Here is a 27,878-nt window from a genome sequence, read left to right on the forward strand (position 1 = left end):
GTTTTACATGCAGGAGTAAAATTCTAACAGAAAATACTTTAAAAGCCTAAAATAGTGCATTTATCAGTGCATTTTTTAAAAAATCAATATTGGTTCCTGCAATATTTTTCTGCATATTGATTTAATGGGGGGTTCTAACATGCTCTTGAAGTAAAATTGTAAGAAGTGAAATAAAATCAGGGCAGCAGACGCCGGTGGTTACTCTGCTTGTTTCATATACTTCAACACATCTATTCCAGATTTCTGTTGTCACCTGGTGCTAGATAAATGCAACTGACATGGAAAATAAAACGTATCGCAGTAGTAGGTTTTCTTTCTGTAGAAAGGGACTAAAGCAAAAAGAAGCAGTTTGACGAACGATCTGAGTCTGCTCAGGAATCCTTCAACATAAATAAATGACCTGAATCAAAACTCAAGCATGCGACCTTCCACCAGTGATTGTGATGTTTGTTTTATGTACTGTATGTCCTTCATCATTGCAACAGAATCACATGAGAGCAGATTACAGAGTTTGAAGCTGTTGGGATTTTCTGGCTTCTTGCAGTTTGCTGCTTCTTCTTTTGTCTCCATCTGAAGGTTTGGCCTGTAGTCACGATCCTGTTAGTAACAGGGGTAATGTGTTGTATGTTACTACATCCTTAATCTTCTCAAAACAAAACAAAAAACGCCAAAAGCTTCATATGAGGTGGTGAAAGTTTCTCAGTGATGATATGCAGCGTTCCATGTTCGGTACCAGGACCTGCAAATAGAGGATAACAGCATTATCTTCACAAACAAAGTGATAAATACATGGAGAATTATTTAGATGCCTTATCAAAAATAGTTAAAAGTCTGCTGTTTATTTATTTAGTCTAAATTAACCTTAAAGAGATTAAGTGTTCATGCTCTGTTGTCTATAGTTCAGGAATATCAAGGTGCTTTCAGGTGTATTTCTTTTACCCTGGTGTGCTGTAGGAGGCTGGATTGACCTGAGCGGTTAGAGAAACTGAGGTTGTTGATAGGCCGTTGGGAGAAGGTTCCCGGCTTATGTTGTTTGGGGAGGAATTGGATGAAACTGGAGGAAAAAGATCATTGTCATGGGAATAACTGATAAATAAACAAGCATATAACTACATTATTTTAATTTATGTGTGAGAATGTGTTTATTATTTTACACGGTATCCATCAATAAATGGAATATCAGAAAGTACTTGCCTGCACCTGCTACAAGAGGGCTGTATGGTCTGGATGCTGAAGCCTGAAAGGAAACAAAAATAGATTGTTGGGTCAGAAGATGTGTTTTTTTTTTAACATCTTTTTTTTGTTTTTTGTTTTATTAGTTGAATGAAGCTTGATGAATCACCTGTGCTCAAGGAGAGAAACTAAATACAACTAAAAGTCTATTAAACATTCAGAGAATTAGAGGTCAGTGACTGAAAGAATAATTTATTTATTCATTATCCTAACCGCTTAATCCAATGAAGGGTCGCAGGGAAGCTGGAGTCTATCCCAGCAGCCTTTGGGTGAAAGGCAGTGACTGAAAGATGTAACATATAATTTAAAAAACTCAATTTTTCATTGCTATCTTGTGTTTTTTTAAATCATTATTATTATTATTATTATTATTATTATTATTATTATTATTATTATTATTATTATTATTATGGTTGTTGTTGTCATACATAGCCAATTATATCTACTGCGTAGATCCACACACAGCATTTTTCATATTTGTATCACCATTTTCACTACAGTGTCTCTGAATGGACAAAAGAGTATGTGAGGCGGGAACCCAGTGAGGTAAACCGCAGTAACAGTTTTGTTTGTCAGGTGCTAGAGCATCATTTGGGACAAGAAACACCTTAAAAGTCATGGATGTACCTGAGTTTACAGGATCCACTTGCAAACTTGCAAAATGTTTATATTAATTTTGGCCACTGACGGCCACCGTCCATTCATACCCATGCTTGGGTTTAGAAGTGATTTCTATGCCCATTTTTACAGTGGATGTCTGTAATTCTTACATATTATACCTTTTAAATTTTTAGTCAGAGGTTCTTTTTTTATTTGTTGTGAGCATCAGACCTGTGAAGATCAATCTAAATATTGATCGTTTTGATACCAAGGCTAGTATCACTTTCATTCAAAACCAGCGTGATGAGATTAATATTTTTCTTTCAGAGAGCTTTGGGGGCAGAAAGCCACAAATTGTGAATGAAAGCCAACCTGTAGGAGATTTTGTTTAGTTAGTTTGCACTGTTTATAATATCACAGTTAATTCTTACATGACTGACATTCTTTGTTTATATTCTTCATATTGTTTAGTGCTGCATTTGATACAGTCAATCATAACATTCTGTTACAAAGACTAGAACAGGTAATTGGAATTACAGGTACAGCGTTAAGCTGGTTTAAGTCATATTTATCTGATAGACTTCAGTTTGTTCATGTAAATGACAAGTCCTCCTCACAAACTACAGTAAGTCATGGAGTTCCTCAAGGTTCTGTACTTGGACCAATACTCTTCACGCCATATATGCTCCCTTTAGGCAAAATGGAATACACTTTCATTGTTATGCAGATGCCTTCTTTCTTTTTCTCTCCCTGGCCGGGAGTAGCAGTTACTGTTGTCTGTTATCTTTTTGCCCCCCCCCCCCCCCCCCCCCCACACACACACACACACACACACAGCAGAGGCAGATGGCTGCCTGTCCTTGAGCTGGGTTCTGCCGGAGGTTTCCTTCCTGTTAAAAGGGAGTCTTTTCCTTCCTACTGTTGCCAATGTGCTCGCTCAGGATGGGAGATTGAGTTGGACCCAACTCAATCTGTTGGTTTCCTTATATAGGAATTGGCTTTCATTATATTTTCTTCTCTGTCTGTAAAGCGTCTTGAGATGGCATTGCCGTGATTTGACGCTATATAAATAAAGTTGAATTGAATTAAAAATTGAATTGTTATATTGCTTTTGTATAATTTACAAACACTCCAGCTTCCTCTCACTGTCCAAACACAGGCATGTTAGCTTAATTAGTTACTTTAAATTCTCCCTACGAGTGTGTGAGTTTGTGAGTTGTTGTTTGTCTGTCTGTATCAACCCTGATGGACTGGTGACCTGTCCAGGGTGTACAGTGGTGTAGTGAACCCTGAAGAAGTGGGTACAGTGTCAATTTTTTGTCCTTTTTAAAAAAAACAAAAAAACAACAAAAACCCAGAAAAAAGTAGCCCAGAAAAACGGTTTCAGAAAAAGTGACATGTAAAACTACTCTGTTTAATTTACCCAAATAATCTATCTGTATATCTGCTCCTTGTCACATAATTTCTGCTCTTTGGTTTCAGGGAGGAAGAGTTATGAAATGACTAAACCAGTACTGTAACACAGACTGGTGAGAGACAGGCTCATAGACAAATATACATATACTTTTATTATGTCTGTGTTTAATGTTTTATGTCTATGATGGCTAACTGTACCAGTGTAGCATCGGTAACTTTAGCTGAGCTGCTGGATGACATATAAACATGTGTAGTAATGTTTGTTATTGTGAAAGCAGCATCACAAGGAGTTTAGAAATGGGTATACTCGATGCTAACTAAAAAAGAAGTGGGTATACTCCGTATACCCGTACATACCCTGGACTACACCACTGAGAGTGTAACCCTGCCTCTCGCCTGCTAACAGCTGGGATAGGCTGCAGTTTCCACGCAACTCTGAATGGGACTAATGAATGTTTTTAATGTCTGCAAACCAAAAGCTTGAATTTTAGTTTCTCGTTTTTGCCCTTTTAGTTTAACAATTAGCTATACTTGCACTGGATTTACCTGGTTTGATACCAGGCCTTGCCAATGTTACTAGCAAGCTAGCAGCCCTGTTAGCTTACTCGTGTCTTTTACTGTTGTTTTTATCCAAAGAGTAAACAATACAGTGTTGATCTGGCCAGAAAAAGTCAGTCAGACATATCATGTAATGCCTTTTATTATGATATTCTATGTTTAATGTAATTTTGTGATAATATCAATGTTAAACATGGCTAAAGTTCAGCAACAGACTGTTCTGTATAGTTTTCTAATTAGTTTTCTAACTTTTCTAAATCTGTATTTTTTAACTCTTGTGTAAAGTTTATGACAGCTGGTTTTGTGTTGCTAAATCTTCTCCAGGCACAGGATGTTCATGAAAACGTGCTGCAAAGCTCAGGAACTGAGCAAGCGTGTTAAACTGGGCCAAACAAGTGCAAAATGGCGACTTCGGGGGTGACTTCTTACACCAGGGGTCCCCAGCTCTGGTCCTGGAAGGCTACTATCCTGCAGGTTTTAGTGTTTCCCTGGTCCAACACATGATTAAAATGAAAAGGTTCTCTAACAACTTGTCTTCTTCTGCACCTGCCTAGTAATGAGACATTTATTTGGGTCAGGTGTGTTGCAGCAGGGAAACACTAAAACCTGCAGGATGGTTCCTCACATGGACAGGAGTTGGAGACTCCTGTCTTACACAATAGACCTGAGGACTTGTGGTTTTCCTTTTCTGAAAATTATGTAGTTGAATACTCTGTATTGTGTCATGAAGATGAGGAATTAAGACATGAATTTGGGTTTTTCAAAACACTCTGCAGACATCAAGTTGCACAGTTTTCCTTTCTAACACTCCCAACAGTTTAAGTGTGAAAAAGATGACTGAGTTGCACTTGTTACCATTCTGGAGTTGTAACTTTGAGATTTGACTGGTAAAGCAGCCACCGGGCAGAAGATCCTCTTTTCCTTCTGGCGACGATTACAGAACCAAACTCGAACCACCTCTTTCTCCATGGACAGCTGCTCTGAGATCAGCGTTATCTCCTCGGAGTTAGGTTTTGGATTCTAAAACCCCAAAATGTGAGAAAATTTCATAAGGGCTTGTGTGTGGAAAAAGCTCAGCATTTTTAACTCTGTAAAATAAAACTGAATCCATCTTGGACTTACATCCAGGAAGCGTTTCTCCAAAGTCAACTTGATGTTTGTTTCAATGCTTGTCCTTTTCTTCCGTTTGCGTCCGTAGCCCTCCATCAGGGGTGGCAGAGACGTCGAGGTGCTCATTGTGTCAGACGGGGAGTTTTCTAATGTAAAGGAAACAAAAAATCTAAGACATGAGGACAGTGGTGTATTCAGAGCCATCAGTGATAGACGGGCTCTGCTGCTGTGTTATAATCACAGGAAAACACTATTAAGTCAAGGACCAACATGTAAAATTAGATTAAAAAGTTCAAACAATCTTGGCAAGTAAACTACAAATAAAGCAAAATACATTTTTCAAAGCAAAACAGTTTTAGGTGCTTGTTCAGCAGACACTACAGAGGTAAATCCACTGATTTCATATTTTTCATACAGTTGTGTTCATATGTATTCATATACTTTCATTAAAGAAAAGGCTGAATTTACAACAGTCACGCAAATAACTGGAGACTTAAAAAAGGAACAATAACTAAAAATAAATAATAATAATAATAAAAAAAAAAAATATATATAATTTAGTTATATAAGACACTGTTTTTTCATTTAATTGAGTTGAAGAAAGAAAAACAAACAAACAAACAAATTGGTCCTGGACAATAAGAGCACTTTTCTGTTGAACAGTGGGACTGTGGTGGGATTATGCATATAGTGTAGTTTTAAGGGACAGGGACAAAATACCTGTCAACAGATGCAGAAGTCTGACTGAGAGGAACAGAAAACACCTGACTGTAGCGGAAACATTAAAGGATTGTTAAACAAAATATTAGTTTATGAGTGATGTAATATGTATTAAATAATCTTATTTGTTTGCTTTTATAAAAAAAAAAAATTCTATTGAACCAGAATTAGAAAATAATGTCATGACTTTCATAAAATTTTTATTTATCATTATTTAAGTCAATTTCAGCTTATTTTACAGGCAGCTGTTTTTTTTCCTTCTTTAATGAAAGGGGATGAATAAATATGAGCACATCAGTACTTTTGTTGACAGAACATGTCATCTTTTTGTTGCATGCACTTTATGTCATGCATATTATGCTAAGATTTCCAATAGATTTTTGAAATTGATATTATAAAAGAGTGAGAGTAATTTTGTTTTAGTACACAAAATGTTTCTGGGAGGGATCTAATAAATGGAAGACCCTAAAGCAGCTTTATATGACTGTCTTTTATCAAGAAAGTAGAAAAATGATCTATATGTGAGAACACTTTTTAGGATTATACTCAGCAACAGTGGGATTGCATTCTGTTTCATTAATGTATTGATTAGTAATAGTATTATGAATAACATTTTGAATGTTAAGAACTTTGAGTTGATGAGAACTTATGTGCTGAATTGTTACATATATATATATCTATATCTATATACATATATAGATATATATATATCTATATATGTATTGCAATCAGCCGAGGCTGCTGGGGGCCATCACATGATGCACTGAGCCCTCCCCTCCATTTTATCTCTTTTACTCCGTGCTCCGCATGTATTAATGACAAATTATTGTCATAACTTTGTGTATCTTTTTCTGTTTCTTAGCATTTATCCCTGGTTTAGAGTCACGTTGCTTGTTGAGCCGTCTGACCTACCCTCCTCATCCCGGCAAGTTGCACTGTACATGCTCAGGATGGGGGATTGGATCAAAGAGATTTGATACAATACTCTCGTTTTCTCAGCTCGACAATCGTTTTTTAGTTAATTAGCTTACATAAACGCAGTAACCATAAAGGGGACTAATGTGACTAATAATTTGTTTTAACTGAATTATCATTTTTATAGTGTTTTGAGATTATGTTATGAATAGGCGCTATACAAATGAAGCTGAGTATAATTTCATCTTATATTTCTCTTCTATACTATTGTGCATTCTAGTGTATAAACCAGAGTTGCCCAGCTCCAGTCCTCTAACGCAACAATCCTGCAATAATCCATGTATCACTGCTCCAACACACCTGACTTAAATGAATTGAGCAGAACTTCATTGGCTGTTGGATTTATATAATGTGAGCTAGGTGTGTTGGAGCAGGAATACAGCGAAATCCTGTTGGACAGCGGACCTCGAGGGCCGACTTTGGACTCCACTGATACAAACATGTTCAGATTTAACCAATTTCTGATCTGCTTTTTTCCAAACACACATTCAGGACACATGGAGATTTTAAGACTGACTGCTTTATAAACTGTTATGTAGAAATTGTGAAGTACTTCAACAAATAATGCACAACTTTTTGCTTTTCATTCAATTATTGTGAGGAATGCATTTGATGAGTTTGGCTTCTGCTTGAATTATCCATGTTTTAATTAAATAAACAAATAAATCAAAACAACGCTGCTGATAATGGTTATTTTGCTTTACCTGCGTCACTGAGCCATTTCTCCAGCAGAGGTTTGAGCTTGCACATATTTTTGAAGCTGAGGTTCAGAGCTTCAAATCGTGAGATTGTAGTCTGACTGAAGTCATTTCCATACAGTTTTCCCATTGCAAGGCCAACATCTCCCTGTGATGGATCACAAACACAGCAGAGCGTCTCTCACTCATGCACATGTCCAATAAGGTACGAGACCAAAACTTATTTAATCAGCAACTGAAGGTCAGATTTATCCTTTTATCTCATGGTCTTACCAACATTTACAATATACATTCACAAAAATCCAACAAAATGCCAACAACTTCACAATGTGCAGCGTTAAGAGCTAAAATGGATCATTACTTTTTTTTATAGCTTTGTTTTTAGTTTCTCCATTTGACCTGTTAGATTATGTATACTTAGGTGCATTCACATTAGGATAGTCTGCTAGACTGCTAGTCCAATTGGGGACTCGCCTCAGTTGTAGTAGGGTGTATCCATTCAGACCGAAATTGCATTCATGTGGCACTTTGGTCAAATGCACCAAACCATTAGAATAATCCCCATCTTCACCTAGAGGTGGCGCTGCACTAGTATTTAGCAAAAGAAAGGACAAGACGTGGAGAAGAAAACTCCACTTGCGAGCTAAACATGGAGCATGAAACTATCACTGTTTTTGAGTTTTTATTTTGTCTTATGAAAGTATACTGCAGAAACACACTCCAACAATGGAGTTGTGAACAACAGACAAGGCAGATGACTCTTAGTGCCATTGCTATGTATTTACCCACAATGCAGTGGTACATCAAGTGCAGGAAGTGACTTTTTTGTAGTCTGCGTCCTATATTTGGTCCTCTTGAAACAGGCTGAGACCTGTATTTGTAAGAAGGCTGAGCCCACTTCTTTGGTCCAAATCAGAATTCGTTTGGCACATTCACATTTCCCCAAACGAAGCAGACTCAAAAAGGAAAAAGACTCAAAAAGGCTGATGTGAATGTACCCGTTCAAGACACAGTGGGTTCACTACAAGACCAGCAAAAACATCAAACATAAAATACACTTCGTCCCCTGGTGGCTTAGTATAAGAAGCTGCAGATTTATTTCTTTAAAACAAAAGCAACAACAACAACAAAAAGCAGGTGAAATAAAACTTCAAGCGTTTAAATCCTTTCAAAACTTCAAATCTACTGCTCAGTCTTCAGAGTCTGTAGACAACAAATACAGTTTACTTAGAATGACTTCAGTCCTGGAAAAGAAAGCAACCTGCTGCATCCAGACTGTGTGTGTACTTTGAGCCCATTTGAATAATTTCTCTCAACAGAAGCCAGCAACAGCCACTGGGTTTCATTTACATGTTGCTACATGTCCCACCTGATCCCAGTTTAACAGCACTAGGCCTCTTTAAAACCAGTGCAACCTAAAACAAAATATACTTTGTGGATTGTAGTTTCAATTTCTAGTTTTAGACTCTGCAGCCCTTAGGGACAACATGATGCATTTAGGCAAAATCAAAAGCATGAAGATCAAAGAGCATTTAGGATTAATCTAACCTAAGTTCACTGCTGTGACAGCGCACCAATATGTAAAAAAATCAGAAAGTTTGAGATAATGCCGGATTCAGATTTTATAATGGGGTGTAAATAACAACTTGTTCTTTATGGCGTGATGTGTTAAAGTGTGTAAGTCATTTTAATTTTCTTTAGCAAAAATGAAGTATCACTTTCATAAATACATATTTTACCGAAGTCTAAACATAATTGCATAATTCCAAATGAAAGCTTTCTCATAGGTTAGAATGAGTTAATAGTGGCAGTGCACCCAACAGAAGGCTGTCATGCTGCCATCTTTGAACAGTGTCGCCGAAGGGGACACTGTTCTAACTTGTTAGCCATTTTAGCTATGTGCTGTCGGAGGAGGGACCATAAGAAACAACTGTGGATCATTTAACTTGCCGTTTTCAATTGAAATGGAGGGGCATCAATGCTCTTTGCCCTGCGAGAGGATGGAAAAAATAGCCAAGAAAAGAAAAATAAGTAATAACTGGGAGAAAAGTAGAGTCTAAATGGGTGTAGCGTTTACCAGACGGAGACCATTCTTGATGGAGATGGACTTCAAAACTGATCCAGAGGTTGGAACTTTTTGCTGGACAGGTAAGTTTATTAAGTGTAACAGTGAAGTTTATGTTGGAAACTGGGCAGGTAGTTCAGCAACTACTTCATCCTCCCATTTGAGTCGGATCATTTACCGTTACTTGCTGTATAAAACAGCAAAGATGCTAATTTGTTAGTTAGCCTACGGTGGAAAAGCTCCGTTGCAAAAGTTTTCAGCTGCTGTTACTCTTCACAAAAGTCATACCAGCAGGCCATGGTGAGCTTCTTTCAGTCTAATTTTCCCAGTTTTTCCTTGTGTTTCATAATTTATTTCAGCTGATTTGTTTGTCAAGAGGCTTTTAGCAGCTTTAAGCTATTAGCAGCAGCTTGGTACCAAATACACGGAGGGCATAATTGTAGTTTATCGGTATCGATAACAAAACAGAACTATGTATCGTTCTGTACCTCCTTATCTGATGGGACACCCCAACTTGTCCACAATGTTGACATTTTTACATTTACTCTTCGGTAGTGGTAACAAAAGGCAAGTCGCCAGAGAGCACTACTCGGTTGTTAGGATTAAATTAGCACACCGCTAGATGGGAGTAATTCTCACACACTGGGGCTTTAAAAAAAACGTGTTTATTTCACAGATTAATCTGCTTGCCTTAATGTGTTTATTCTGACAACCCTCATAAAAATCACAATTTATTTGACAAAGTAAGGCTTAAAAACAATGTGTGGTAATTGTTTTGTCACCTGAGTGAAGCCCAGTTTGATGCGTCTTTGTTTAAATGCTTTTGCAAACTGCTCCAGTTCCTCCAGATCACTGGGTTCTTCCTGTGGTGCTACTGACATGTGCTTGGCCATCTGCAAGTGGGACATGTCCAAGTGGTTCTCCATAGAAGGTCCTGCAAGCCCTGAGCGACTCATAGCCTGGAACAGAGAAGCATCACACATAGAAATCTTCAATTTCAGACAATATGAAACAGATAGAAACACATTTTTCCATTATTTAATACAGCATGCTGTGTCACAGGTGAACTTATTAATTGCTGCATTTTTTGTTTTTCTGCTGCCTGAGTTTTACTTCTGGTGGGATTAAAAAAACATTATTAACCCATACAAACCTGAAATGTCCTTAAAAAGATTCTCAAACATAAGCATTGTTTGAAAATGTCTTGGAAAATGGGGCTTTTCCTAAAACTTCTGTAGTTTCCTTTCCTCTCTGCTGACCCTCCTTGAAGAGTTGCAAAGTTCTTGTGACCGCCAAGGAAAACTGATGTGTCACATTTTTCATGCAAGAATCGTCACAATACCACCAAAGAAGAAGAATTTCTTAAAATTAAAACTTCTTTAGTGAAATTTTTTTGTTAATTTCTCTCTGAGATTTATGAAGAATTTTCCATTTATTTTAATTGATATTCATTTGCTCAACCACTCAAGCTGCAGCCTATCCCAGCAATCATCAGGCGAGAGGCAGGGTACACCCTGGACAGGTCTCCAGTCCATCGCAGGGCCACACAGGACAACCATTCATGCTCACACACACTAATAGGGACAATTTAGAGTGATCAATGCATGTCTTTGGACATTATTTTGTCTTGTCAGGAAAGACTGGAATAGCATGGTATAAAACCTCTGAGCTTCAGGTGAGTTTGAAGGCTGGACGAAGCAACGCCTGGTTGGCCAGTTCTCCTACTGGGCTGTTTGTGTTGCTGGTCTGTTGGTGGACAACAAACTTTATCAGGTGAAACTGAGAATCTGGGCTGGTTCTTGTTGTCCACAGATCCAAAGAAATAATTAAACTTTGTGGAAAGATTGCATTTTCGCAGCAACACTTATTTTTACACAGCTTGATGATGAGATCAGTTTAAATGATAAGTAACTGGTTCCAAATTATAAGGGTTACAGATATAGATGCTCATCTTGTCTGAGCTAATGTGCTTTGATACATGTTAAATACCTTCAACAGCTGTAAAATATTAGTACTCTTTAAAAACTGCAGCAGAAGAGTGCTGGTACTTTTCAGACAAATGGTACTTTTCTTTTTAACCAAGTGGTCTCAGCCTGTCCATTTCAACAACATTTCAGAGCCTAAGCTCATCAGCATGGGCACACCACAGACACAAGCCCATCATCCTGACTCTGGAACAGAAAACTGAGGTGTTGCTATGCATCTTTGGTGCATTTTAGACTTGTAGTTATGGGTAGTCTAGCCTATGTATATATATATATATATATATATATATATATATATATATATATATATATATATATATATATATATATATATATATATATATATATATATATATATATATATATGTGCCAATATTGCCGTCTCTAACTTATTTCTCTAACTTATTTCTCCTTTTTTCCGCAGGTCTTCCTGAATAAGTACAGTTGTACATGTTGATCTGTCTTTCCTGTCCTCTGCACTCCAACCAGTCGAGGCAGATGGCTGCCCTCCCTGAGCCGGGTTCTGCCGGAGGTTTTCTTCCTGTTAAAGGGGAGTTTTTTCCTTCCCACTGTCGCCTCGCGCATGCTCAGGATGGGGGATTGGATCGAAGTCATGACTCGATGCAATCAGTGGGTTTCTATTATAGGATATGTATGAATTGGCTTGAAATGATGTGTTTGAAAAGTGCCCTGTGACAACAGTGTTGTGAATTGGCGCTATACAAATGAAGCTGAATTGAACTGAATTGAATTAAGTGTGCCCATCTTACAGGAATGGACCTGTGCATGATTCCTTTCAGCTTCCTTGGTTTCTTTTGTGCTGGTAAGGAGCGCAGCTTCAGCTGTGATGTTTATTTGAAACATAAATCAAATACAAAGTCATGCAGAAGCAAGCAGAGGATGAGAATAAATATGTCAGACAACTGAGGGTATGGAGTTAAGAGAGACTGGTTTGCCATGTGCTTTTTGGTGCAGCGGTTGCTTCAGCAGCTCTGCTATTCTTCTGTCTGACAGGTGACCTCACCTACCTGACCTACATGTAACCAGTCCAAGCTTCCAGTAGTACCTGCACTCACATCAAGCAGGCGCAGACTGATCTAAAACACCTGCTAAGTGCTGAGTTCAGAATGGTGTCAGAGTACATGATGAGGTGTTGGTACCTCACTAAGATAATTTATTTTCCTTAAATCTGAAATATTGCAGCATCTTTTAGAATTATGACTTACATTCACGCCAACACAAGATTTGGTGTGTTGTTAACTGACTTATTTACTTATTGATTTGCAACAATGATCGAAGCGTGGGGTAGTTCTTCCTACGGCCAGGATACAAAATGAAGTTTATTTATTATTAGCATTTAATGATTCTTCTTCCTCATTCATGGAGAATTGTTTTAACACATATGTTTACTAGTTTTTCTCCTTGCCTTCTTCTGGTCACTTTTACTTTGTGCAACTAAGCAGCAAGCGGTAACTTCTTACCTGTGGGGTCAGAGCCAGTCCGGGCTGATGCTGAAGAAGACTAGTTTGGCTCTGGCCAGGAAGGGACAGCAGATTCTGCTGCAGAAGAGCTGTGGTATATCGTAATGACAAAGAAAGAAAATCAGCAATACTCCATTAGGGACTTGATAAAGGTCATCATCATTTAACACAAATATTTCTTGCAGGAAAATAAAACTTGTTTCATTTTTCATGTCAGGTTTAAAATGAAACAAAAAGGTTGGATGGTTCATAATCAGCCTAGTTAGCGATGCGTCTGGTTCAGTGTTCCAAGCTGCTTTCCAACATATCCCAGTCAGATATTCACAGATAGATAGATAGATGGATAGATAGATAGATAGATGGATAGATGGATGCATGGAAAGACGGATGCATGGAAAGATTGACGGACAGATGGACAGATAGATGGACAGACAGATGGACAGATAGTTAGATTAACGGACAGATGGACAGATAGATAGATGGACGGACAGATGGACAGATAGATAGATGGACGGACAGATAGATGGACAAGCAGATGGATGGACAGATAGATGCATGGACAGATAGATGGACGAATAGATACATGGACAGATAGATGGATAGATAGATACATGGACAGACATATAGATGGACGGACAGATGGACGGATAGATGGACAGATAGATAGATGGACGGATAGATGGATAGATAGATGGACAGACATATAGATGGTTGGACAGATGGACGGATAGAGGGACAGATGGACGGATAGATAGATGGACGGACAGATAGATGGATGGACAGATGGACAGATAGATGGATGGACAGATGGACGGATAGATGGACAGATAGATAGATGGACGGATAGATGGATAGATAGATGGACAGACATATAGATGGACGGACAGATGGACGGATAGATGGACAGATAGATAGATGGACGGATAGATGGATAGATAGATGGACAGACATATAGATGGTTGGACAGATGGACGGATAGAGGGACAGATGGACGGATAGATAGATGGACGGACAGATAGATGGATGGACAGATGGACAGATAGATGGATGGACAGATAGATCGACTATAGATGGATAGATAGATAGATGCACAGACATATAGATGGACGAACAGATGGACGGATAGATGGACGGATAGATAGATGGATGCATGGACAGATGGACGGACAGACAGATGGACAGATAGATAGATTAACGGACAGATGGACAGATAGATAGATGGACAGACAGATGGATAGATAGATAGATGCACAGACATATAGATGGACGAACAGATGGACGGATAGATGGACAGATAGATAGATGGATGCATGGACAGATTGACGGACAGACAGATGGACAGATAGATAGATTAACGGACAGATGGACAGATAGATAGATGGACAGACAGATGGACAGATAGATAGATGGACAGACAGATGGACAGACAGATAGATGGACAAGCAGATGGACGGACAGATAGATGGACAGATAGATGCATGGACAGATAGATGGACAGATAGATAGATGGACGAGCAGATGGACTGACAGATAGATGGACGGATAGATACATGGACGGATAGATGGATAGATAGATAGATGGACAGACATGTAGATGGACGGACAGATGGAGGGATAGATGGACGGATAGATAGATGGACGGACAGATAGACAGATAGATAGATGGATGGACAGATAGATGGACGGATAGATAGATGGACGGACAGATAGACAGATAGATAGATGGATGGACAGATAGATGGACGGATAGATGGATAGATAGATAGATAGAGAGATAGATAGATGGACGACATATAGATGGTTGGACAGATGGACAGATAAATGGACAGATGGACGGATAGATAGATGGACGGACAGATAGATGGATGGACAGATGGATGGACAGATAGATCGACAATAGATAGATAGATAGATGGACAGACATATAGATGGACGAACAGATGGACGGATGGATGGATGGATAGATAGATGGACGGACAGATAGAGGGATGGACAGATGGACAGATAGATAGATGGATGGACAGATAGATGGATAGATAGATAGATGGACAGACATATAGATGGACGGACAGATGGACAGATAGATGGATAGATAATGTAAATGTGACAGCGTATTGAGGCTCTTTCCCTAACTACTGAAACGGCTGTTTTGCATATCACTTCTTTTCTTCTAATAACCATTAGCCTCAGTTTCCATCTCAGTGGAAATTTCCTCAGACTCCACCTTGATGACTGGAGGGACTCTGGGAGAGGAGGAAGGGAGGGGGGGACGACAGGTGAGAGGCTGGCACCAAAACCATGGGGTGGAGAGAGGTGAGCTCCTGAAGAGACACAAAGTGAACCAGGAAGGTTTTACATGAACACAGTTTAACAACAGGATTACATGATGGACTCTGAGGGATTCTGACGTCTGTTCTCTACTTTAACAGCTGTTGCAGAAAAGGATTAAATACTGTATGTTTAATTAAATTAAAAGAGTATGAACCAGGAAAGCATGAAACTGTTCCTGAGCAGAGGTGTTTTACCCCACTGAGCTGACTCGCATGCACAGGTGAGCTCTGTGTCAGGTGACATGTCTTCAGTGCGGACGGAGGCGAGTCGTTGATGTCCTCTGTCTTTATCTAAGATGTAAGAAAAGAGCACATCCAAACTATCACATGACTATCACATATTAACACATTGCCATCTATAAGGATGGTTTAGATGTGAAAACGCTACATGAGTCCATTATTGTGTTTGTGTGTGTTGCATAGAGACAAAGCATCAATAGAACATCAATGAACATTTACTTCTGGACCAGCTTGGTGAGTAAACATGATCCAAAGATTGATAGATGCTTCCCTCCTCTTCAGTAAGCCAGTATGCAAATTTCTCCCCGCCTCCCCCCCCCCATACCTCCCCTGGATACTAACCCCTGAAAGCCACGGCACTTCCTGAAAGCAGAAGTACAAAAAGAAACGTTCATTTGTGCACAAACGGACATCTAACCAAACATCCGAAAAGGTCCAAACAGCTGAATTTCTTCCCAACGAAGAAGCAGCTACACTGGAAAACTGCCAACACAAAAGCCACCAATGCATTCGTCTCACTTTTCAGTTCGCCAAGGACACTTGCAGACTTTCAGAGTCGCGTATCAAACCAGCGGCCTTCCGTTGACATAATTAAAGCCCCACTGGAGAGTCTGGTTGCTTATATCATGCAATAATAAGCTGAATTATCATGAAATAATAAGCTGTGTGTCAGCATTGCAGGTTCATTTCCAAAGAAACCAGCGGGACTACAATAAGTTTTAGTCCTGAACTAAAAACCACAGAGAGATTAAGCAAATCAGCCATCTGACATTTCCTGCAGCAGCGGACACCTGATGTCTTAATCCAGCCGTATAAAGTCAAACCTCAGAGCAGAAGCAGTTGGTTAGAAATCCCGCCTAGTGGGTATTTTTCTGAGGAAATAATTAAGAATTTGAAGTTTACAGCAGCAGCCTTCGATGCTTGACGTTGCAGTGGTTCTTAAAGCTCATTATAAGACAAACGGCAGCTTGTTGAGTTGAATCAGTCAGTGTCGGAAGGTTTCTGAGGTTCCTGAAGCAGTCAATGTTTAGAACCTCCAAACTTGTAGTGACTGTGTTCATGAATGGTTTCATGATTGTCACACACATGGTTGACTTTTTACTGTTTTTTTTTTATTTTGTGTACTAATGTCTTTCTTTGTTTCAGGTATTTTCTCTCGCTATCACCTTCCCCACCCTGAGTGTCCCAGCTATGTCTTCCCATGTCTGCATCTGCTCTCTCCTTCCCTGCTCGTTGTGTGTGTATTTTCTCCCCTCTGACTTGTGTTATGTGCCTTCAGCAAAGGCCCTCATATCTTCCTGACAACCAGGGAAAAAAATATGTAACTACAAATGTCCACTACGGAGGACTTTGCTTAAATTTTAAATATTGTGGTAAAATATAGTTATATTTATCTAAGAAATGATTTCATGTGTTTATAAGATATTCAATGAAAATATAACTACAAAATTTCAAGTAAAAATCAGCTCAAAGAAAAGTATTATGCACTTTTGCTCTTCCCATAAAAGATGCTTGTTGCAATGGAGGCCATTTTTCTTGAAGAGAGAAAGAAAGTTCACAAAGCCCCCCCCCCACAAATGAGGTACCATTTAAAAGCACTAAATGTCCTCTTTAAAGACCAAAAGTTCAGTAGCTTTCAGGGAGATTAAAATATTTAGGTTTACAAAGGTCCTCCACAGAGGACAAATTGAACTACTGGTAGTCAGGAGGATATCTTCTGCTGCCTGTTTAACCAGTTTGTTGGTCCCAGTTGTTGGTCTCTGTTAAAGGACATTCATTAACGCCTCTGTGTTTTCATGCGAATCCTGCCTTCCTGGTCCGGCTTAGTAACACTGGTGAATTTGATTCATGTAATTTTATTTTTATATAAAAGAATAAAGCAGGATGGTTTATTAAAAGAAAAATAAACAATTACTTTATTTATGTGGATGCATAATTCTTAATGTGAATTATAAATGTCCTCTTTTCACGTTTAGTCTCAACTTCCTTGTTTGCCTCCTGAATGTGGTCAGTAACTCCTGCTTGGTTGCACGATGCTACAGCTGTTCTTCTTGAGTGTTCTTGTTTCGGCTCCATAAACTCTGATCTCTGTTGTGTTCACACAGTTGTTCTGAAGTTCCAACAAGCTGGTGCATTCCCACCACCAAGTGGAATGTGTCTAGGAGCCAAAGTTGTCAAAACATTAGTTCTGCTCCTTGATTTTTCCAACCCCCCCCCCCCCCCCCCGCGCAGTCTGCAAGCCAGCAGCAAAAACCAAAATGACCAATAAATTAAGTCTTATTTCTGCTGTTTTGTAGTCTAAAGCTTTATTTCAGCTTTAAAAACATCTGCTGATGTGTTCTGCTTTGACTCTGCTTTTGTATGAAATGAAACATGAAGGTCCTGCTAGTTTCCATGGAGATGAAGAAGGTTTCACAGTGAAGCATATATTCTTCTTATGATATACTCTGTTGGACTTCGTTGGTCCTTGTGGTGTTTCTATGGTGAATTTGGGGGCCATGCCTCGATTTTACTGACTAATGAATTGATGTGTCCATCATTAAAATCAATTTCTGAGATATTTACCTGCAGAAAATCCAATCTAATCAAATCCACCTTTATTTATGGACTGCTTTAAAACAACACAGTTGACCAAAGCGCTGTACACAATCCTGGGCTCACAACATTATACTCAAGAATAAAAAATAGATTACAAAAACAAAAAAAATTACTAGTCTTGTAACACACTATATAACAATAAAAAAAGAAATAAAAAGAAGTAAAAAAACCCAAGCTGTTTTAAAAGCCAGTGATAAAAAGGGGACTCTTATGAGCAGATTTAAAAGCAGAAAGAGACCCAGTCTGTCTCAGGTGCAGTGGCAGTGAAGTCCAAAGTTTTGGACCAACAGCTGAAATGGAGTGACCTCCCCACTCCACCCCCCTGGATTTCAACTTGGTTTTTCGGGCTACCAGCAGGAGTGATCTGCTGACCTCAGAAAGCGAGCAGGGTTATAGGACTGAGGCAGGAGGGATGGACTCCTGTTTCTTGGTACCAGTTTAAAGCAGAGCTGCAGCGTTTTGAACCAGCTGCAGTCGGGCAAGAGTTGCCTGACTGAGCTCGACATAAAGAGCGTTGCAGTAATCTAGGCGATTCATAATAAAAGCATGAATTAAAATCTCAAAATCATGACGAGAAACAAACGGCTTGGTTTTGGACAATTGTCTAAGGCACAGGTGTCAAACTCCAGTCCTCGAGGGCAAAATCCTGCAGGTTTTTGTTGTCTCCATCCTCCAACACACCTGACCAACATTCATGAATAGGTTGATGAGAAGCTGCTGGATCCAATTAATTTGAATCAGCTGTGTTGGTAGAGAGAAACAACAAAAACCTGCTGGATACCGGCCCTCGAGGACTGGAGTTTGACACCCCTGGTCTAAGGTGAAAGAAACTGGATTTAACAACAGCACTAATCTGTTCATCAAACTTCAGAGCACTGTCCAATTTTACGGCGAGGTTCGTCACTGCTGGCCTGAGATACTGACCCAAGTTTCCCCGGTCTAGCCAGGCTGAAGAAGCATCTTTAAACCTCTATTAAAGCACATTTAAAACTACTAGGGTTCACTTTTTAAAAAAATTCCACAGGTCCTCATTGGTCATTACTTTTCTTATTCCTAGATGAGTTTATGCTGCTATCCTCTCCACTGAAAACCATGTGGTTTTAAGAGGAAATGACCATTGACCTGTGTTTCAGGGGGATCAACTCTGAAAGTAACACATTTCCTTATTCTGATACTTCTGGAGTAATTTCTCATGTCCCAGCTTTGCTTTGAGCCAAAAACTGTTCAATTACCCTTAAAGATGTGGAGTTATACCTAATTTATTTTGAATGTCGGGAGGAAAAAAAAGAAAAAAAAAATTGCTGTTGATATACACATAAGGATAAATATTGTCTTCAATTATAAATGTAGAGTTTGCTGACTTTTTTTCATCGATATCCGATCTACCGATTTTGACCAACTCCTAATTACTGATACCAATATCAACCGATACCGATATTTTGGAGCGAGTTGTGCCAAACAAACAAAAATATTTGTAAAACTATACATGACATCTCTTATATTCTGTCATTTTGAGTTAGAGGAGACAAAGCTGTAGAGTTTAATGTTGTGCATATTGTGTAAAAGTTGTGTCAAAAGGGTAAAAACCGAAACTGCCAATTTCCAATTTTGCATTTTGATTACTATATCGGCCGATAATATCAGAATGGCAATAATATCCGACATCTCTAGCTACAAGTTAACCAAAGCAATCCAACCCGTCATGATTAAGGCAGAGATACGTTCATGCAGTATACATGGAATTAGAGAACAGGAAGTGAGGTCAGAGACTTACTTGACGGCTGAAGTCGATTCCGTTTCGCTCTGAATGTAGAAAACAAAACAGAAACAAGATTTTACAAACTGCTTCCGGTTTCTTAAAGTCACATTTAAACAAATTATAACAAAGAACAGTTGTATTAAATCCTTTGGCCAAAAAGAGTCCATTATGTTTATATGATATATTACGAACACACACTGTGCTCAAAGATAAACATGACCTAAAATGAAACGATCACAAAAATAAATCAAAGAAAACAAAGTTAAAAGATGAACATCTTCATTTAACCTTATTTTTATTGTGGTTTAAGCTTGATGTCATTTAAATTACAGATCGACGACACACAACAGTCCAACAACTGCAGATGTAATCAGCATTAGAGATTATGTGACGTTATACCATGGTCAGTGATCATTCTAATGCCAACTGGATGCATTACTTTCATATATGCGTACACATCGCTCCTTAATTAATTATTATTAATTATTAATTAATAATTAATAATTAATCCTTATTTAATGCACAGCTCCTTGTTATATAATCCTTACCTGAACATAAAACAAAGACATTAATGAGACTATATACATGAAAATTTGGTTAAATCACAGAAGTAAAATGTGAATGAGCTCTCACATTCCCCAGATTGTCTGACTTCGGAACTCTCTTATCTTTTATGATAATAAAGTGACATGAATAATGTGACTTCTTTATATTTGATGCAGACATTTGTGAGAAATCTGCATCCTTTACATTACTGAAATGTTCATCAAAATCTTTTTGGATATAATTTCACACATTTATCTGAGCCTCAGAGAATTCTTTATCCTCCACATGCTTTGAATATTAATTATTGAAAAAGTTAAAACAAAATTCATCATTTTTTTCTTTGTGTTGCGTATGTCAGGCTTACGGGGTTAACATGCTGATAATGACACTATTGTTAGAGGTGTGATGTGACTGTGTCATGTTCCAGTAAGTGGAGGACCGGTTAGTTACGAATACTTTATTTCCAGCCAATGAAAACAAACTCCAAACACTAAATGGAAGAAAATCGTTTAACTGAACTGTGTAGTTTAAACGTGATCTACAGGCTTTGCAGATGATGAAACAGCTACAGCTACAATGTATTTTAATTCAAACAATTAGATGTAAAATAGATAATAAAACATAGTAAATAACAACTAATAAAAGAAAATGAATAAAATACAAAAACGAGACACATCAGTTACAGTCGGACATGCTGCCGTCTCGAAATAATTGCAGGCAATGTTTTATGTCTGAAAGGGAGAAGAAATAAGTTGTTGTTTGTTAAATTAAACCTATAGTGCCAAACGGATCATATTTGATGCACAAAGTTTCTGCATCATTTTATGGTGAAAATACTGTTGAACACGGTCTGATACTTCTGATTGTTTATTCATTTTGAGTTATTCATCTATTCTCTATCAATGTAGATTAATAACACAATAATCTGGTTCTATAATTGAACTGAACTGAATTGGATTATTTGAATGTTTTCAGTCATTATTGACTGATACATTATGTTTTAAGAGACAAATCCCAGTAATTGCTTTAAACGTAATTCAAAATGGTTTTACTGTATAGGAGCCAACTGACTGTTCACATACACACCCACACACAGATGTGTGTCCAAAAACAGACTATTCTTTTCAAGAAGAGTCAGAGCTGAGCGCATGTGGAGAGATGCAGGTAGACAGCACAAAGGTTTGCTGGATAAGCTCACATCATTTGAATGTCAAATTGGGTCTTTTTTGCTCTGTGTATGTGCGCTTGAGAGAGAGACAGAGAGAGAGAGAGAGAGAGAAAGTGAGTGAGACATGCAGCGAACTTCTGGATACACACAATGCAAATACTCTCATAACCCTCCACCACACCAACCCCTCTCCCTTCACCTTTCCACCCCCACCTCCCCTCACAGCACCGCCAGCTTCACAGCCAAGGTTCCAGTATGGAAATGACCAAAACATGCAAATCAGCTCTGAGCGCAGGAAGCCTGTATCTGCAAACACACTAAAAACGATGGTTGCACACCAGTGCATAGACACAAAACGTCTGAGTGTTTTTTTCCTGTGAAATCAGATGATTGTGTGCACCCATTTTTATACGTGGTAAAAGTGAATCATTTCACACTGCACTGGATGTAAATGGATCCATGTAATCTTTGACAAGTCTCTGGCTAAACTTCATCATTATGACTGGATGTGAAACTTTACCAAAACTGTTTCCCACTCCCACGCTACAGACACATAGTATGAGCCTGGCTGTTGTCACAGTATTCTGACAACAAGTCCACACTGCGATCAACGTCAGTTTCCTTCTGTACTTGCAGGAAAAAATAATACAATATTCTTTATTTGTCAACAAAATTCCATAAATACATCTAAAATCAACTGTGAGTTAGTTCTGTCTTCTCTCCCTGCAAGCTGGGTCCCATGTTTTATAACCCGCTAGCTCCAAAGAATAGTTTGTAATTATTTAAAAACTACGTACAGTCTCATCTTTTAAAACAGGCCAGGAATTTGTTCATACTTAACACAAAAGTAGATTTAGAAAACACAACTTCATCTCGGTTAAATTGTGTGCTTGTTGGAGACGATTTTCTGCAGGAATTACAGCATTTTTTTTTTTTTTTTTTAAAAACTGGTGATTATTTATAGTTTATACCAGAGGTGTCCAGCTCCGGTCCTCGAGGGCCAGAATCCTGCAGGTTTTCTATGTATCCCTGCTCAGACACACCTGATTCAAATTAATTAGTAGTAGAGCTTAATCAGTTGTGCACGTCATTGGCTGTTTGATCCATTTAGTGGAAGCTAGATGTGTTGGAACAGGAATACATGGGAAACCTGCAGGACAGCGGCCCTCGAGGACCGACTTTGGACACCCCTGGTTTATACCATGATCTGGGTGAATACTCGATTCTGACTGGTTGCAGGGTGCCCGTTAAAAAGAGATATAGGACACCAGTTAAGAAAAGTTTTGTCAAATAGCCGAATAACTCTAAATCATTGCGCTGGCTCAAACGGCAGTTGGTAACCGTGGCAACGGGAATGTTAGCAACAAATGGACAAAACAGAAAGCAGAAAAAATGTCTGGAAAGACCATGTCAAACAGCGACCCATGGTTATTAATGAATGTATCTGATCTGCCAGGTTTTAAAGTTATCTTATTTAATTTAGACCATCGGTTGAACAATAACCAGAGTAGAAAAGGGAGAGAGGAAAAAAAAAGTCTCCCGATCCCTCCCCATCTCAGTACTGTATTATATTCATGTTCTACCTAAATCGTTAGTTGAAATCAGTCACTGCAGATAAAATATCTATCATATTGTTTTAACCGTAATAAATAATATTTATTAATTAGTTTGTGAGCTCCACTTTGCGTCAGATGATTCATGTCTCCACGTCGTCAATTAATTTCTGATAATGGACACCTCGTCAGGCATTATCCCTGACTTATACCATGGTCAGTGATAATTCTAATGCCAACTGGCTGCTTTATTTTTGTATATACACACAAGTAGTTTGGCAAATTAAATCACTGTTATATCACTCCGTCATGGTCATCACCATAGCAACGCACTGGTTCAGATCAACTTTTGACCAGTGAACAAGAGAAACATGCTGTTTCCTAATGGTTATTGAGTATAAAAAGTACATTGAGGCCAAAATAAAATATTAGCATATTAGCAGGTTATGTACTGTGTTGGACCATGGTGTAAGTGGACTAAACAACTCAGATCCGTGCGTTACAAGGTTTTAATGCACATCACGGAGTCTAGAATGCCACAAAAACACCACAATGTGCAGTCTTCTGTATTCTTCCTTGTTAATAATCCATATATATGTAATTCTGAAAAATATATTATTGTTTTGTTTCACAGTTTTATATTGACTTTGGACTTTTAATGGAAAATTAAGTAAAGTAAAATGGTAGTATAATTTCCAGTACTGAGTAAGACATTTGCTTTGTTGCTAATCCCATTTTCTCAACACTTTATGTCTTAAAATGCCGTGAGAGTCCAATTAATTAAGTTGAGATTATTAAAAACCAAATAAGTTTTATCTAACAGTAAAGCAAGCTAAACATTTTCTATTCAGAACAGCTTTTAACAATTCATAACTTGTCGTTTTATCTGCTTTTTATGCATTTTGTTACAGTATTTTATCTGTAGATTCTTTTCATGTGAAGTACTTTAATCAAGAAAATCTCTTGTTGAAAGTTTTATTTAAATAAACTTTGATTTTAAGGCTGCAAAGCTGTTAATTGTCTGTGTCTGTTGTCTTTCTGTTTCTTGATGGTTATTTAGAGATGATCGTTTCAAGAATGGTTAAAAATAATTCTCCTCTTGGGAGTAAAAAGGTGACTTATAGTTTCTTAAATTCAATACCATAATTTCCGGACTATTGAGCACACCTAAATATAGGCCACATCCACTAAATTTCAAAGATAAAACATTGTTTGGACCGCAGTTGTTGCATGTGGGCTACTGTGTTGTACCTGTCCATGCTGTAACATGGGATAGTTACACAGAAAGATTTATTTTCATTTTAATTAAATGGATAGTAAAACATTGATCATTGATCACTGTCCAAAAGTCCTCCTGAGCAGAAAACAAACTAAAGTCGTTTTATGTTGGAATTAAATTGCCTCAGAATGATTTCGTCACCCACTTTCTCCATCTTTCTTTCATTGTCACTCTCAATGTCACTTTCCTCTGGAGGTAAATTAACCCTTGAGGTTTCATCATAAAGCCCTGTATGATGTTACCCCTTTAAAATTTGTAAATTTATTGTTTAAGCCGCAGGGTTCAAATCATGTGAAAAGGTAGCACTTATCGTCCGGAAATTACCGTAACTAGCAATGACATGATTCTTTTAGTGTGGAAAAATCAGTGTGTTGTGGGTTGTTTGCCCTTTGTTTCCTTTTGCATCCAAGTCACACAAGTGTCAAGTTTGTGTTTGAGATCACAAAAGTTAAAGAGTTTGCACACATTAGGCTGTTCAGGACTTCCAGTTAAGAGGATAAAGGTTTTATGTCCTTTCCAGTACCATCTTGCCTTTAGACCTCATTATCAGTTACAATGAACTGGCGGAGATGTATCTTACTGGGTCTTGTGTTAAAAACGGCTTTTGGGTTCATGCAGACTTCCATAACATTCACAATGTTGCAACGTTTTGCCACAGTAATAAGTCCTGCATGGGTGTTTTTTTTGTTTTACCTTGACTGTAAAATCACATTATAACTAGAAAGCAGTGACCATTTTGATGTGATTTTTCAAGCCTTTGACCAAGTTGTGTGGTAGCATATGTTGAAGTTGTTATCATAAAATAACACTTTGACTTGGAAATAATGTTTAAAACCAACAATTTTGCAAAAGTCGTCCAGGTAAGTTGTAATTCCGTCTGCATTGTCTCTTTCTAGTACTGGTACTAACATTATCTGTTATTAATTAGCACAGTGAAAAGTGAAGAGTTTCCAACAAACACACACTTGTTTACAGTCAGAGCCTACTTTTAAAAGCAAGCTAAAGACTCAGCTGTTCAAGGAGCATTTTTGCTCTGGGTTTAACCCTTCTATTTGTCAGAATGAGTTAGAAAGATTTGTCCAGCTTTGCCCTAATTCAGCACTGAATTAGTTGTGCCTGAGACGATATTGTGGGATAAATTGTTCTTTGCATTTTAACCAAAGGACTATTGCAGGAAAAGAAGTGAACCAAAAAAAGAATAAAGGTTCTGCCTCTTTAACTACATGGCAGCATCTACGTCCAGCTGGACTGGTAGAAGTCTGATCAGCACCTATCTATGGTTCCCCTGCTGTCAGACTTCTTGCTTGTGTTGTTCTGTGACTTTCCTTTGAGAAAATAATCTGCTAAATGACTGTGGAGTCGAGTAGAGTCGAGTAGAGTCAAGTCGAGTCAAATCGAGTCAAGTCGAGTTGAGTCGAGTCAAGGGATGTTAAAATAACAATCTGGCCCAGTGACAGGGCCAGATTAAAGTCCACAGGCCCCTGGGCCCAGAGTGTTCCAGGGGCCCCCTTCCCCACTGCAACATTGTAAAAATTGTGAGTGATACACTGTGAAACGACATTTCTAACATCTCTCAGCCAGTGGTACCAATAGCAACCCACAAAGTGGGCCCTGAGCCTGTGCCCATAATGCCCATTGGATAATCCAGCCTTGCCCAGTGGCATGTCACACTGGAGCTGTTGTTGTCCAGCAGCATCTCAAGGGTGAAAAAACTCATTTCACCACTTTTTTTTATTTGGTCGCTTCTTTGCTTTACAGCTGAGTCTTGCTTAACAGAAACACTGCACTATGTTTGATTAAAAAAGAACCCAGGCATCCAGAAGGCGTCCTAACCAAATGCCTGAGCCAAATCATCTGACTTCTCTTAGAACTTTAACACTGTTCTTGAATTTCGCCCCAATTTGCAGTCTTGGTTTTCTGCAGCTTGCTGAACCTCTTCCCATTGTTACCTCTGAGAGTCTCTGCTGCTCTAAGGTGCTCTCTTTCTCTTCAGTCATGTGACTGACCTGCAGCCAGTAATCATTGTTAGCTGCAACATGTCATTCCTCCTGTTTACTCACTATTCCACCTGTAGCCTCCATTCTTACTTCTGAGACTTGTTGCTGCCAGAAAATTCAAGATGAGCAAATATTTATCTTGAAATATTAAAATGTCTCCACGTTGGACATGTTTTATGAGATTTGGAAATAGTAGTTTTTTTGTTCACACTTTACACAGCTCTGTTTAAGAAGCTGGGAATAAATATGCAGTGCCATGACAGCTGCTCAGTTCATCAGACCAGCTGTAGAGGTTTACCTCCAACATTTATCAGCATAAATGCTAACAGGTGTGCATGAAGTGAACAGGTGCAGGTAGATACTCTCCTGAGATAAACACTTCAGCCTCTGCTGCCTTCTCATGCAGTCAGATAACCAGAATAGTATATCTCCACATAAATACTTTTGCTTTTGTTACATCGCTTTTCATTTGCTATTTCTATTCATATAACCACACATTGGATATTATTTTGTGTCAGGGTGTTTAAAACATTTAAAATCACAGGTATTTAAGTCAGTCACATCATATCATTTTGTTTTCAGAGAGAATTTCTCCACCATTGTTTCAGTTGTTTTGTCAGGAAGGAGCTTCCCTGAAAGCAACTGCTGTAACGACCACCACTGGTTTTGACGTTGCTATTTTATGTTGTGACAAAAAAAACAAGACATTTCCATGAAGCTGAGTCGATCACTTCTCTCACGCAACCATTGTCTGAATAAAAGTTCCACATTTTTCTGCTGGTTCCTGGTTTTTGTTTTGTGGACTGCAAGTGTCCCCCGGCCTGTAGGCTGCATGTATATGTGATCACAAACAGCCTCGGGCACATCCACGCACAAAAATCAACTGCTAGAGTGTGTTCACACACACATACAGACCTGCAGGCACAGCTTCCTACAAATTATGAACAAACTAAAAGAAAAAATATTTTATATGTATGAGTTTATGATGAGCAATTTAATGCAGTCATAAATAGGTGACATTTTTCTGCACTAAGGATCATTGATCAGCACGTTTCAAAGCAAGAAAAAAAAGCTTGGATCTAAAAGGACATTGAAAAGAGCTAAAATTTAAAGCACATTAAAACTGATTATGTAACCTGTAGCACATGTATTATCCCAGATAACCCTGATAACAGAGGTTTTCTCTCATTTTACAGAGATCTTTTACATTAAACCTGACACATACACTTCCCATAATATACACTTCAAGTTCCCAAAATAGATCAAATAGATTAAATAGAATAAGCAAACAGAATCTCAAGGCAAAGATGAACCAGTTTCCATCTGAAACAGCAGAACTGTCAGAGTAAATACTGTAACTTTCCTGAGTGGCTTCTGACGAGTTCATCTGTGTGTTGTGATCATGAGATTCAGCAGCGATGAAGATGAGAAATCCTTACCTGCCTGCTCAGCTGGAGCCTCCGACTGCTCCACTGTGTCTGTGCTCATCTTAATATCTGTAATGATAAATATAGGTGATTTTCCTACAGGATTGTAACTTTACCAGGACAATGAAGCACTCAGGCCA

At 38.4% G+C, this 27,878-nt stretch overlaps 1 protein-coding gene across 1 annotated transcript; it reads right to left on the reverse strand.

The window, feature by feature from the left end:
• Positions 1-699: 699 nt before the first annotated feature.
• Positions 700-27,799, reverse strand: pou2f3 (POU class 2 homeobox 3; the record flags this gene model as incomplete). Its single annotated transcript, XM_079247202.1, has 12 exons — positions 700-739; positions 940-1,054; positions 1,195-1,237; positions 4,663-4,827; positions 4,930-5,063; positions 7,317-7,458; positions 10,158-10,334; positions 12,842-12,930; positions 15,066-15,162; positions 15,367-15,462; positions 19,784-19,812; positions 27,751-27,799. 12 exons carry the CDS (start codon positions 27,797-27,799, stop codon positions 700-702), a joined length of 1,176 nt encoding a protein of 391 aa, XP_079103328.1.
• Positions 27,800-27,878: the final 79 nt, after the last annotated feature.

This window comes from Telmatherina bonti, assembly GCF_933228915.1.
Source record: "Telmatherina bonti genome assembly, chromosome: 10".
Lineage (NCBI taxonomy): Eukaryota > Metazoa > Chordata > Actinopteri > Atheriniformes > Telmatherinidae > Telmatherina > Telmatherina bonti.